The following is a 13,586-nucleotide window of genomic DNA, read 5'->3' on the forward strand; positions in this document are numbered from 1 at the left end:
AATTGGTCCTGCTGGGTGAATCTGCAGTAGGGAAGTCTAGCCTGGTATTACGTTTTGTCAAAGGGCAGTTCCATGAGTACCAGGAGAGCACCATTGGAGGTAAGTATCTCAGAGAAGGAAGAGCTTCACTGCCTTTTAGTAAGGCTTTTGAAGGGCGATCTAGGGACCTGATTGTGAAGCTGGCCCTCTTAGCTCCCTGGAATAGAAATCCTTTATAAAACAGAAAAAAACTGCCACAATGCCAAAAAACAGGTAGAAGAAAGTAAGAAAAGTTGAACTTTGCGCACCAATAAAATCACTAATTTTTTATCTGTCTTCCTTCTCCCATTCTCATCTTAATCTCAGTGAAGTTCAGTTTAGTGTCAACTTGAGCAGGGTTGGTTTGGAGCAGTGATTTGTAATCAAAGATCGCATCATAATCATCTGGAGAGCATTTTCATCCTATGCATGCTTGGGCCCTACCCTAGGTCTACTGATTAGTCTTGGAGGTAGGGTGAGATTGGCAAAAGCGTAAGCATGTATATTTGGAAAAGTTTCTTAGATGATTCTAATGCACATATCTGGTAAAATAGAGACTGGAACTAAATATGAAAGATAAAGAGCATCTACCTTTCCCACCTTTGCTACCTTTTCCTTGCCACTACCCACTAATTCAATAAAGGATCTTTTGTAAGAACTCTCACATTACTACTTCTCCACTTTTACTAGTCACCTTGGAAATGTGTTCTTGGACCAGCAGGAGATTATATGAAAAAAGTAACAGCCAAATAACACTGATAATGGTGGGACCTCCCATCAAGCTTTAAAATCTTCTAATCAAATCTTGATGTGACTTATCTAAAGCCTATTCTCTCTATGTCATTACCTCTTATTCTTCTAATTTGGTTAGAAGAGGGATGACTCTGGTATGAGTGCCAGTTCTTTCAATCTCTCATAATTTATGATGTGTACCCATTCCTTAGCTAGAGAAACTTCTGGCAGGAAGGGCTTAGCCAAGCAGTCTTAATCTTGGTTCTAGGACCTATATATGAGAACACTAAATCTTTTCTTGTAGCTGAATGGCCCGGGTTGTGACTAGTCTTAAAATAAGAGTGAAGATATTGGGGAGAGGGGAGGTGTTCCCATTCATCCTCTCACTTACCACTTCTCCTTCATTCTCTCATCCATAGCGGCCTTCCTCACCCAGTCTGTTTGCCTAGATGACACAACAGTCAAGTTTGAGATCTGGGACACAGCTGGGCAGGAGCGATACCATAGCTTGGCCCCCATGTACTACAGAGGTGCCCAAGCTGCAATTGTGGTTTATGACATTACTAATCAGGTAAGTGGGTTGAGAAGATTATCCCTGCTTTTATTTACAGGAATTAGGTGGGGTAGAGAAAACAGGTTCTTGGAAAAGCAAAAATAAGAGTGCAAATTATGCTTCAAGTGCTGCGAATACAGAGGTAATGAACTTTAAGAGACAGGTGGTTTTCGTGAGGGAAGACCGCCGAGAAGAGTTGAGTTTTGAGCCTGGACTTTGAAGGTGATGGGCCTGGATTGTTAGTCATTCCAGCCCAACCATTTTCTTCCTCATGTTCTCCTAGGAAACTTTTGCCCGAGCGAAGACATGGGTAAAGGAACTACAGCGACAGGCCAGTCCTAGCATCGTTATTGCCCTGGCAGGGAACAAAGCTGATCTGGCCAACAAGCGCGTGGTGGAGTATGAAGTAAGATGGCCCATAGAGTCTCTCTCTAACACACTCCCTTGTACTTCGGACCTCTTTTTGTCCAAACCTGCCCTCTCTGGAAACCTCATCTGAAGACATTCATCATCTCATTCCCTAGTTCTGCACCATGTTAAATACAGCAACAGTGTGACCCTAATGACAGCCAGGAGATTTTAGAGGAGTCAAGAAAATGCCAGAGCAGAGGGGTAGGGAGTACCAACTATTGGGGGTACCAGTGTGGAAATAGGAAGGAGGGAGCAATGGAATTTGAGGTAAGGGACTATTCAAGTATCAGAACCCAAAAGCCCCCAACCAACTTATTTTCTCAAATATAAGTAAGATTCCTGATATCTTGTTTGTTGCATTAAGACATCTAGACCATGGGTTATCCTTGAAGGAGCTGCCACCAAAACATGGGTCCAGGGCCAGCTGGCTCAGAGGAGCAATTAAGGGGAGGAAACCTAGGATATTGCCTAGCTCTGGTGCTGTGTGGGAGTGGAAAGGCAATACTTGTTTCTTCTCTACATTCTGAGCATCACCACCCCACCCCTTGCAGGAGGCCCAGGCATATGCAGATGACAACAGCTTATTGTTTATGGAGACCTCAGCCAAGACAGCTATGAACGTGAATGATCTCTTCCTGGCAATAGGTAAGGTCTCACTAACATCATAAAGAGAGATGGGAGTGTCTCCTCTTGTGAAAACTTTGAGTATAGAAATGCCTTCACTTTCCATTGTGACCTCCATCCTTTAGCTGCAGCTTGAGCCCCCTCATCTTTAATATAGTTTACAGTGAACCCTCTCCTCTTCAGAACATTTCTTTTGATGTCTCATATTTCCTCTTTCCCCCTATTTCTCCCTCACCCAATAGTTTGGAGGGTGGATAAGTAAAATCTACCATGTTTTGTTCCCTTCTTTTTATCTCTAGCTAAGAAGTTGCCAAAGAGTGAACCCCAGAATCTGGGGGGTGCAGCATGCCGAAGCCGAGGTGTGGATCTCCATGAGCAGTCCCAGCAGAACAAGAGCCAGTGTTGTAGCAACTGAGGGGGTGGCTAGCAGCAAACAAGTGTGGAGCTAGCACGAGAGCTAAGAAGTAACCTCCATTCCCACCCCTCAGCACACAGCCCCTACGGTAACAGCACACTGAGCCCTGGCTCCCAAGGGCTGCCTCCTGACAGCTCCGTCATGGCACTTTTTAATGCTTCAGCAACCAACACCAGGCAGCTGTTGCCACTGGTCTCCTACCCCTACTCTGGGGCTTGGGGTCAGATCCCCCAGGACTTACCTTCCAAAACAAACTTTCTTCACTTTGTATTATAGGTGCAAGACAGTGACCTACTTATCTTTCCTCCTCCCCATTTTTTCAGAAAACATTTGTTTGTTTGTTTGTTTGTTTCCTGCCCCTTCTCCTGCTTTTGGTCAATCCCAATTCGTGATCCGCTTTTCTCCTCTCCCCAGGATGGAGAAGGTGGTGAACCCAGGAACTGAGGAAGGAGATTTCCAATTCAGTCACAGTAAGGGCCCTGGGGGAGAGTAAGGCGTGGAGCATGAGGGAGTAAGGAAAGATTTCCTTTTTGGTTTTATCTGGTTGGAGTTTCTCATATTTAACAACAGTGCAGTATCCATGAGTTGGCCTTGTGGAGGGTGTTTCTAGGTAGAGTGAGAATGGAAAGGCAAGCTCTCAGGCACCAGGTAGGAGTTGTGTTGTTAGCTAACTGGGTGGAGGTGGAGGAGGAGGTGGAGATGCTAGTTTGGAGGCCTAGTTTCCCCTCACTAGCCTTTTTAGGTAGTGTCTCCCACATAGTGGGGGAGACTCCGGACCCCTGAGTCCAAAGAATCTTCACTGGTTGCCTGCATCTTTGGCTCTGCTGTGATCTAATTGGGGGAGGGACCTGTTTCTGATACCCGTCCTCTGATTTATACGTATGCATTTTTTTTCTCTCTGGCCTTTAGATGGCCTCAGCCTCAGCCACTATAGCCCCCTGCAGTTTGCACTTTAATTGATGGTAGTTCAGTTGGGATACTTGTTTTATGGGGGGGTTGATGGATTTACCTGCCCTCTCACCTTTTTAATTAAATGGAATCTGAGATGTATATGAGATTTCGAGAGGGACTATAGAGAACAGTACCAGTGGCAGCTACTCAAGCCCAGTCTTCACTGCTAGCTTCCTTCGACTCTGATTCTTAACCTAATTTCTTGCCAACCTAGCTCTTGGGTATAGATTTGCCTTTCCTGGGGAATTAACTGAAGCAACTGGGGAGAGGTCTCAGGATAGAACAGGCCATGGTAGGGGGTGAAGAGGAGTTAGACAAGAAGGAGGAGTTTCCTCTCCTTTCCTGGAGTTCGTGTTCAATTTGATCCACCCATTACCATTCTTTTCTACTTCCCTGTAAATAGGTATTATCTTTATTCCCACTGTACAGTCTGTTCAGTTCTCTACCTCCCATCAGGCCCCATTTCTTCTTTGTTAGTATCTTCAGTTTAGTCCCTCCCTGCTTATTCCCATACCCATCCCCCATGTAACCAGTGGCTTAATCTATATACCACTAGGGGCTATCACCACAGAGGCCTACTTGTGGCCCCCTCATGGCATAACACCTGTTCCTGTGGACAGAACTACTGGCACTGAAGGTCCTTCACAACTGTCTCACATCACCAGAGGACGTTGATCCTTTCTCAGTCTCTAGCCTCTCTTCACATCCCTTCTTTGGGAAGGCATCAAGACAAGAGAGAACTCTAAACTTATTCCAGTTGTGGGAAAATTGGGGGAAGTAAGATAGTGAAGGCCTCAGTGACCTAGGATCGGAAGCTTTCTGCCCTTTTGGCTTGAAGACTTCCTTCTGTCCCAGAGTAGCTGAGAAATCCATGAAGCTGAGATTCTGAAAGATTCAGCTTCGATTCTTCCACTTGGGCCTCAGTTCCCTTTCTTTTACAGGGACAGCCTTAGTTCCCGTGGCCCTGAAATACATTTCCCCCTTTCCCAACACCCAACAGCACCCCGTGAATCTTTACGAGTGGAAGAACTAGAATGGTTCTGAAGTCTCTTAGAAATGAAATTCTTTATCTCTGCAGCAGAAATGAAGATGTTTCATTGCCTTGGGGCTGGGAAATCATTTCTCCAGGTTTCCTCTTCCCTCTCCCGCCCCCTTAGGAACGGGATTGGCCTTAGCTTCTGGGCCTATCTGCTGTCTTCCTTCTACTTTCCTTTGAGCTCTGTTGGGCTTGGGGATCTTAATTTTTATTTCCCAGCTTTCATTTTTTTCTTCTGATCAGTTATTTTGGGGGGGAAGGTTCCTCTTTTTTTCTTCTAAGAAAGCATTTGCCTCTTTCCCCCTTTCTTCCTCTTTCAACATAACAATCGTGGTAACAGAATGCGACTGCTGATTTACCGATGTATTTAATATAAGTAAAAAAGGAAAAAAAACTGTATTGGAGTGTTGCTTCTTTTTGTTGTTGTTGTTGTTGTTGTTATTTGTCTGTTTGATACTAGAAATTTGGAAGAAAGGACACCCAATAATGTTATTGAATCTGAAACACACCCTTCCCTGCATATTGGTGCCTCCTTAGTCCCTTTAATCTTGTCTTTCATAGTGAGGTAACTCAATTTGAAACAGAGCCCCTTTATTGCCGTTTAATCACTCTTATTCCAAGGCCACTAGAGAGCTCATAAAATCTGACCATAGCCTTTTTTTAGGCCCTCATAACAGAATGTATATATGGAGTAGGGGTGGTATCTATGGACCTTTGGGCAGACAGTTGTTGAGATTGGAGAATGGTGGAATTCGTGACTCCTTTGAAGTATGCAAAAATGTATGTGCATTTCTCTAGGGAGCAGGTCCTTATTAGTATCTCAAAGGGGATCGTGACCTAAAAAAGTTTTTAAAAATCACTAAACTAGCATTTTTGATGGATCATGTGACTTCTACCCCAACAGGAAAATTTCTTCTAGATCTGTATTTGTTTCCTACTGTACATGGAGGTAGGTAGGGGGAAATGATACAGAGAAAAGATTAGGTATGTTGCAGGAGGAGTTTTAAATTCCAAAGAATCTGAAAGACAGGAAAGAGGACTGGTCCCAGACAGATCTGGCATTTCGGTCCTGTTCCTGCCAACTTACCAGCTGTGGCCTTAATCAAGTTACTTAGCTGCTCTCTACCTGTTTCTCCTGTAAAATATAAGTTGAGGTTTCAAGGTCAATTATGTACAGCATGTGTGCAGCATGCAGAGAAGTGACACTTATTAGTGAGAAGTCTTATCCCCATGGCTTTAGAAAGTAGCTGACTTCCTTGGGCTGAGCTTGTTTTTTAAGACTGATTAAGTTTGGTGTCAGGGCTCTCCAATGATTTAATTGTACACAGTTGAGTTGGAAATCTTTCTATTTCCCAAAACTTCAGAGCCAAAATCACCTTTTCAGTGTCAGTTCCCCTTTATGTACATTTCTTAGTATCTGCCCCAGCCCTCATGGTTCCTTGATTCCTGATAAAAGCTCTAGTTCAGTTTCAGAGAGCAAAAAGCAAGGGGAAATGATCTTCCAAAATTAAAGATTAAGACCTTCACTGAAAGTGAGTAAGGTTGTAGCTCAACTTTCTTTTCTCTAGAGGGCAGTGTAGATACGTTTGGCCCAAGTTCACAGCCAGCCAATGACAAAAGTTTTCAGTTCACGAAATAAAAAGGTTAATAGCAAAAGATTTAGTGTCTTTTACTCTGAGATTATGAGCGATTATAATCCTAATTTTGGGTATTAAATGTCACTTCTCTTGTTAAACGACGATTTTTTAAAATTTTCTTAACTAAGCAAAATAAAAAAGATGTCTATTCCAGTGTTGTGTGTTCCATAATTCGGGGAAAAATTCAACTAACCCAAGGAATCTCAAAGTTTTTGAACCACTATTTAGTCGTCGTTTCTGCTGTCATTTCTGGATATAAGAGAATTGAGTGCTTGACCTTGTTTTTTCTAAAAGACAAACAGGACGGTTTCAGTTGCAACACAGATTTGTCAAAAACAGGGTAGAGGCAAATTTCATCGCCTGGGAGAAAGTGGGCTGGATCCCGAAGCTTCCTCCAGTGAACGGCTGTAGAGACGGGGCGGGGGCATCTCAAAGTCTTCCACCTCCCAATCTTTAAAGTCCTCATTACCTTCCACTGCCAGGGTTCCTTCCAGGACATCAGTGAGGGTCCCATTCCTTGTCTAGCCTGCATGGGAACAAACCTGTTTTAGCTTTAAGCCCTGGAGGCGCCCCGCCTCCCTTGGCCTGCAGGAGGCGGGCACAGCAGCTAGGAGGCGGCCCGCAGCCCGCCTATGGTTGGAGGATGAGCCGGAGGGGAGGTGGGGGAGCTAGAGTGGTCCTTTAACTCCGTCTCAACGTCATGGCGCTGGCTCCGCCCCTTCGCCAGCAATCTCTGGGCGCCGGGCAAGTAAAAGCCACCCTGCAGACGTCGAACAGGGTAAGGGTTCTGGACCAGGGAGAGGGAACAGGAGGAGAAAGACTTGGTGACCCAGGTGATGGCGGGGGCCTTGGTACCCAGGGGTGCTGCCAACCCCAGGGACAAAAACACTGCCAGTATTTGCCTCCACTCCCGCTGACCTGGTGCTACTGGGGCGAGGGTGTTGCTACAAGACACTCGTGTCAGGTGCTGGGTAGTGGCATGGGACCGGGTGCTTGTACCCCAATGCTAGACATATCCTACCTAAAATGCCCCTGAGGAGTGAGGAGCCACCACCCTTACAAGGGGGTGGCATCTGTTTTGTAGCAGCAGGCTCCCTCTCTCAAAACCTGGGACATTGAACTGACCGAGTTCACTGGCAGGTCAGTCCTACCTGCACTGCTCCCGTCTGGTTCTAGTGGGCAGGTGGGAGGGAGAGTGAGGGGCCTATGGCCCAGGGGTAAAATGCAGACTCTGCTCCTACTCTTATCTCCCTCACAGTTCCTCTACCTGCCCCTCTCTTTTAACATCTTATCAATAATTGGGACTCTTCTCACCCCTCTCCACTTTGGCCTCCTGAGGTCAGCGATCTGTTCAGTGCTCTGATTAAACTGCTGCAGGGCAGAAAGCAGAAAAATTACCTTCCTTCTCTAGCCCATCCCCTGACACCCTGGCCATTAACTCCTCAATTTGCTGAGCTAAATGGAGTGACATAGACAGGGGTGGGGACTCTGGGTTGGGGTTCAGTTCCCAGCTAGGTTCAATTTTTTAAGGGTGAATGGAGAGAGTAGGTGGAGATAAAGGCCTTCAAAGATAATGTTGTTTACTCGTCACAGTAGCTCTGCTAGGTAGATCTCATTTCATAGATGAGGATGCCAATTCAGAGAGGCTTGGTATGTATGTTGCCTAGGGAACGGGGCTGGTTAATGGCTTCACACATCCAAAGCAGTTAGACTGCAGAATCTGGGCTCCTTCACCCCATTAGGCTGCCACTACCCTTTTCTCCTTTTTGTTCCTGTTTAAGTCAGTCTGCCCCTCAGTTGTCTGCTCCTGACTTCAGAAATAATAAACCAGCAAACTGGACAATACACATTTGGCTTCTACCGTTTAGACTCTTTGCCCCAGACATTGTTCTCTGTAGTGGACAAAGTAGAGAGTGGAGGATGGGAGATAGGTGATTCTAGAAGAATCACTCACCCCCATTCCCTTTCATTCTGTCAGCACAGTCTCCCTAAAGTGCTCCAGGTTTTCTCTAAGGGCCCATTTGGACCCCTACTCCTACCCTTTGGCCTTATTACCAAAGAATAAGACTCCCCATTGGACCTCCTCTGTGTCTTCCTCCCATCTGTTCCCTCAAACTGCCCTAATTTCATCCCTTCCCAAGAATCCCTATCTTGATCCTGGAATCTTCTTCCTACAGGTCTGCCGCAATGCTGCTGCTGCACAGAGCTGTGGGCCTGGGACTCAGACAGGCCTGCAGGTAGGCCACCCCATCCTAAGACTTGTCTCCTAGTCTGTATCTCCCACTTCCAGTATCTTTATGGTGTTTTGTCTTATCTGCTAGATAAGACAGTTGAGTTGGTGGCCAGAAAGAAAAAGGAAAGCTAGATCCCACTTGTCCCACCCATTCCTGGGGAAACTTAAGTTCTAACTGAAGGAATCAGTGGCCAACCAGGGAGAGGTAAACCCCAGGCCTTCACTGATGGGAATTGTGCTACTAAGAAGATCTCTATCTCTTCCAGACTCAAGTCTACCACCTCAAGGATCTGTATTCAGGTCTGCTCTACAAATGATTCATTTCAGCCCCAGTGCCCCAGCCTCTACTTCTCTAGAGATAAGTCCAGCACCAGAGGATGGAGAGTAGTGGGGGCTCTGCTAGGCCTCGGGGCAGTGTTGACCTATCGGGACCACCGTTGCAGGGTAAGTGGGGAAGGAAAGGACTTCGCTATCAAAACAAAGGGACCCTAGTGAGCGCCCCAGGCAAGCCAGGCTGTTACCACAGAGCCCAGGGTGATACTGTCTTCATGCACTATAGAAATGAAATCTGCTACCCCATTTCCCAGTGGCCATGACTTTGTGGATTGGTTCAGGGAAAGCTATGGTGATTTCTTAATATTCTGTTCCCTTCTGCCTCACCCCTCCCCTGCCTGCAGGCTGCTCAGGAGTCACCACGCATATACACGAGGGAGGAAGTAAAATCCCATAGCAGCCCTGAGACTAGGATCTGGGTGACCCTGGGCTCCGAGGTCTTTGATGTCACAGAATTTGTGGGTCTACACCCAGGGGGGCCATCAAAGCTGATGCTAGCAGCCGGAGGACCTCTAGAGCCCTTCTGGGCCCTCTATGGCATCCACAACCAGTCCCACGTGCGTGAGATACTGGCTCAGTACAAGATTGGGGAGCTGAGCCCCGAAGAAAAGGCGTCTTCCACCTTGAAGACCTCTGACCCTTATGCTGATGATCCTATACGTCACCCAGCCCTGAAGGTCAATAGCCAGTGCCCCTTTAATGCAGAGCCTCCCCCTGAGCTACTGACGGAAAACTACATTACCCCCAACCCTATTTTCTTCACCCGGAACCATCTGCCTGTACCTAACCTGGACCCAGACACCTATCGCCTGCATATAGTAGGGCCACCTGGGGGTCAGTCACTGTCTCTATCCCTAGATGACTTGTACCAGTTCCCTAAGCACGAGATAACAGTCACTCTGCAGTGTGCTGGCAACCGGCGCTCTGAGATGAGTCAGTTAAAAGAAGTAAAAGGTCTGGAGTGGAGTACAGGAGCCATTAGCACTGCACGCTGGGCTGGGGCACGACTATGTGATGTGTTAGCCCAAGCTGGTCACCAGCTCTGTGAAAACGAGGCCCATGTCTGCTTTGAGGGACTGGACTCAGACCCCATGGGGACTGCCTATGGAGCATCCATCCCTCTGACTCGGGCCATGGACCCTGAAGCTGAGGTCTTGCTGGCGTATGAGATGAATGGGCAGCCTCTGCCTCGTGACCATGGCTTTCCAGTGCGGGTGGTGGTTCCTGGTGTGGTGGGTGCCCGACATGTCAAATGGCTGGGCAAAGTGAGTGTGGAACCAGAGGAAAGTTACAGCCACTGGCAACGGCGAGATTACAAAGGCTTCTCTCCATCTGTGGACTGGGACACTGTAGATTTTGACTCAGCTCCATCTATTCAAGAACTTCCTGTCCAGTCAGCCATCACAGAGCCCAAGGATGGGGAGATGATAGAGTCAAGGGAGGTGACTGTCAAGGGCTATGCATGGAGTGGTGGTGGAAGAGCTGTGATCAGGGTGGATGTATCTCTGGATGGGGGCCTAACCTGGCAGGTGGCTCAACTGGATGGAAAGGAACAGCGCCCCGGAAAGGCCTGGGCCTGGCGGCTATGGCAGCTGCAAGCCCCTGTGCCAGCTGGGGAAAAGGAATTGAACATCGTTTGTAAGGCTGTAGATGACAGCTACAATGTGCAGCCAGACACCGTGGCTCCAATCTGGAACTTGCGAGGTGTGCTCAGCAATGCCTGGCACCGTGTCCATGTCTGGGTCGCCCCATGAGAAGGTGAAATGAAACCATCTACTCCCCAAACCACCTTCTCAACCTCTTTCCACACTCATCCTTTAGCCTCATTACCACAGAAAAACCTCTTCCTCCATCCACTTCTTGGATCACATTATGCCTTCTTAAGCTACACAAAGGAAGACACATTGCACATTTCCACCCAGGCACCGCCCTCCTTTGACACTGTTACATACCTCTCCTGGCCACTGATCCTGTGCCAGGAGGTGAGAGCTGTAGGGACAGGGGGCTAGAAGTGGAAATAGTAATTCTGGAAACAAGCACTATTTTCTCTTCCTACCCCACCTCCACTTCTAATGTCTATCACTGATGAAGCCTTAGTTTGCTTTTCTTCTTGGATTCTTCAGATGTGTGTGGATATATGTATGAAAAGTGTATATGCAACTTTCTGTTGCCTCTCTGGGTTGTGAGGGGTTGTGAGGGGTGCAACTTATAGTTCCACTTTTCTAAATATTTCAATAAAGCATTTGTTTAAAACCACAACTCAACGAAGAGAAAATAAGATTCTTTTTTGGTACTTCTTGAGGCTGGAGAGTGAGCATGTTGCTTGAGGGAGATGTACTGGGATGTGTAGTGAGGTAATCCAAAACAAAAGGTGGGGGAAAGGAACAAGAAACAGGTGCAGAGAAGTCAAGAAGTAGGGCTTCCTTCTCAGAAGTCTGTCATCATCTGCAGCGCTACTTAGGGGACTGAACTCAAGACATACTCCCCAATAGATTTTCAAAAATTTGCCACCCTGAAACTACCCCTCCGCCCCCACCCTCGCCCGGCTCCATTCCTACGCACTTGGCAGGAAAGGCAAAGAATGCTGAGGTTAAAATCAATATTGTCTTAAGAGGTTCTGGGTCAAAATTTGGCCTTAGGGGCAGATGTGCCAGGACACATGGGGTGTCCAATGTGCGTCTAGTTTGCAAATTAGATGCAGATGAAGGAGCAGTCATTGAGTTACCCTTTGCACGCGACCGCGCCTTTCGGACTTGAATCTTTCGGCGCTCGGCTATTCTCCCCTAGCTCTTCTCCCTTCTTTCCCCAGCAGTCTCCCCGGCTCGGGGGCGCTCGGTGTTCGGCCACGCCGCCTGTCGCCTGGTAGTGGGACCGGAAGTTGTTCGGGGGAGGGGAGACGGCTGTGATGGGGGGGGTTTATGGGGGGAACCCGTCCCTCCTCAGGTGAAGCCGCTGATGGAGATGGAGCCGCCGCCGCTGAGGGTCTGGGTCCCGGCTCCGGTCCGGTTGCCACTACCTCAGTGACCCCCACTCCCCCCGCACTGGGCCGCCCGGGCCAGAGTGGGGGACCCCCGCCGCCCCGCCCCCTTTTCCCCCAATACCTAAACCCCTCTCCCTCACCCCCCCAGCCAGCGCGCGCGCGGAGGAGCCTCAGGTGAGTGAGAGGCGGGGCTTTGGCGTAGTGCGGGGGGCGGGGCCTCGGGCGCCGGGGGCGGGGCCTGAGGGGCTTAGGCATGAAGCGAGGGGAGACGTGGGCGCGGGGTAGGCGGGGAGAGGGTCGCTGGGTAGGCTTCCGCCTGAAGGAAGGAAGCTGTCCATGGGGAGTTGGGCGCCAGGCCTCAGGATGGAGGGGGAGGTAGCAGGGACCTAGGGGTCCTAAAAAGGCGGGAGGTGGGTCAAGGCAGAGGACCCAGGACACGTAAGAGCTGGTGTGCGTGAGGTTCCTCTGTGGGGTAGACGGATAGAACAGAGGGACAGAGCGGCGAAAGTAGAATCAGAGAGGGTACCTGGGAAAACATAAGGGTCCCTGAGGTTTGGTCGAGAAGGTTGGAAGGAAAGACAGGCCTCGGTGGGAAAGATCTGGGAGGCAATGAGCAAAGTGTGAGAAATGTGGTAGAGAAGAAACTTAAGGTAGAGGAAAAAGTACTGTCTGGGGTACTGTGCAGGGTGAGAAGTCTAGGAAACCGGAGAAGCAAGGCTGAGAAGGAAGAGATTCACTGTATGAGCCCTAAGAAAGAAATGTAACAGGAAGTGGGTCTAAACTAAAAGAGCCCTCCATGTACCCCCTCAGCGTCATCCCAGTTATTTTCTTACCCTTGTTTGTTAGAGTTGTAGATTCTCACTTTTTAAATTTTTGTTTGATTTCTATGCTTTTTTTAAAAATCGTGACTGATCTTGTCTGAAGACAGTGGAATGTTTAATGGAACATGGACCTCTAGATATGAGATGTTTAGGAAGTAAGGTACTTTTTCCCCCTCCAAAGTCAAGAATTTACTAACTGCTTCCAGGAAGATTTGATGCATTACCAACCACATTGTGTCATACCTTCTTTCGCCTCAGTCCCTTCTCTCATAAGCAAAACCGTTTACTGTTGTGACTCGTACTGACCCCTACTTACATGTTTGATATCTGCAGCTGTGCCCTAGTCTCCCCAGTCTGAGCCCTTCAAGCATCAGTGGTAAGCTTGATATGTTCCTGACTAGCTCACATGTCAGTTCTAGGCCTTCCATCATCATGACCAAGCTGAAGAATGTTGAGGACTGGCTGTCTCCCCTTACTGCTACTTGTTCACTTAGCCTAGATGACGTTCATATGTTCATATCCTTAGGAAAGCACGGAAAACAGGTGTCTGACTACCTAGAATATTTCCATTTAAGATAACTTAAATTCTGAGGACAAGGCCAGATAAAAGGCCAAATCAGACAGTCTTTGAAAGTATAGCATCTTGTTTAGTAGAAATATATTATATGCCTAGCCAGGAATCCCTCATCCCCTCATGGGTCTGCCAGTAGGTCAGTCATTTTGTGTTATGGGGGTGACTTCAGCCTTCCCCACTAACAGCCTAAAGCCAGAGAATTCAGACAGCTCCCTGGGTCATGAGAACACAAGAGTGGCTCCTGAGATAAAAATAAGGTCTTTAAAGA

At 47.8% G+C, this 13,586-nt stretch overlaps 2 protein-coding genes across 2 annotated transcripts; both read left to right on the forward strand.

Annotated features, from left to right (window-relative positions):
* Positions 1–2: 2 nt before the first annotated feature.
* On the forward strand, positions 3–5,139 carry RAB5B (RAB5B, member RAS oncogene family; the record flags this gene model as incomplete). The annotated part of the gene is made up of 5 exons (XM_039865582.1): positions 3–99; positions 1,170–1,321; positions 1,587–1,709; positions 2,266–2,359; positions 2,638–5,139. Coding segments are annotated over 5 exons (582 nt in total), but the record flags the coding sequence as incomplete, so codon positions are not given.
* Positions 5,140–7,002: 1,863 nt separating this feature from the next.
* On the forward strand, positions 7,003–11,207 carry SUOX (sulfite oxidase). The gene is made up of 4 exons (XM_039865640.1): positions 7,003–7,155; positions 8,555–8,614; positions 8,877–9,054; positions 9,288–11,207. The coding sequence occupies exons 2-4, from the start codon at positions 8,565–8,567 to the stop codon at positions 10,695–10,697; spliced, it is 1,638 nt and encodes a 545-aa protein (XP_039721574.1). The 5' UTR covers positions 7,003–7,155; positions 8,555–8,564; the 3' UTR covers positions 10,698–11,207.
* The last annotated feature ends 2,379 nt before the right edge of the window (positions 11,208–13,586 follow it).

This window comes from Pteropus medius, unplaced genomic scaffold, assembly GCF_902729225.1.
Source record: "Pteropus medius unplaced genomic scaffold, Ma_sr-lr_union100, whole genome shotgun sequence".
NCBI lineage: Eukaryota > Metazoa > Chordata > Mammalia > Chiroptera > Pteropodidae > Pteropus > Pteropus medius.

What these genes read in the sequence shown, in the direction of transcription:
- SUOX (XM_039865640.1), top strand. Translation starts at nt 8,565, where the DNA reads ATGCTGCTGCTGCACAGAGCTGTGGGCCTGGGACTCAGACAGGCCTGC. An exon ending in GGACTCAGACAGGCCTGCAG is followed by an intron (nt 8,615 to 8,876) that starts GTAGGCCACCCC and finishes TATCTCTTCCAG; the next exon opens with ACTCAAGTCTACCACCTCAA. An exon ending in ATCGGGACCACCGTTGCAGG is followed by an intron (nt 9,055 to 9,287) that starts GTAAGTGGGGAA and finishes CCCTGCCTGCAG; the next exon opens with GCTGCTCAGGAGTCACCACG.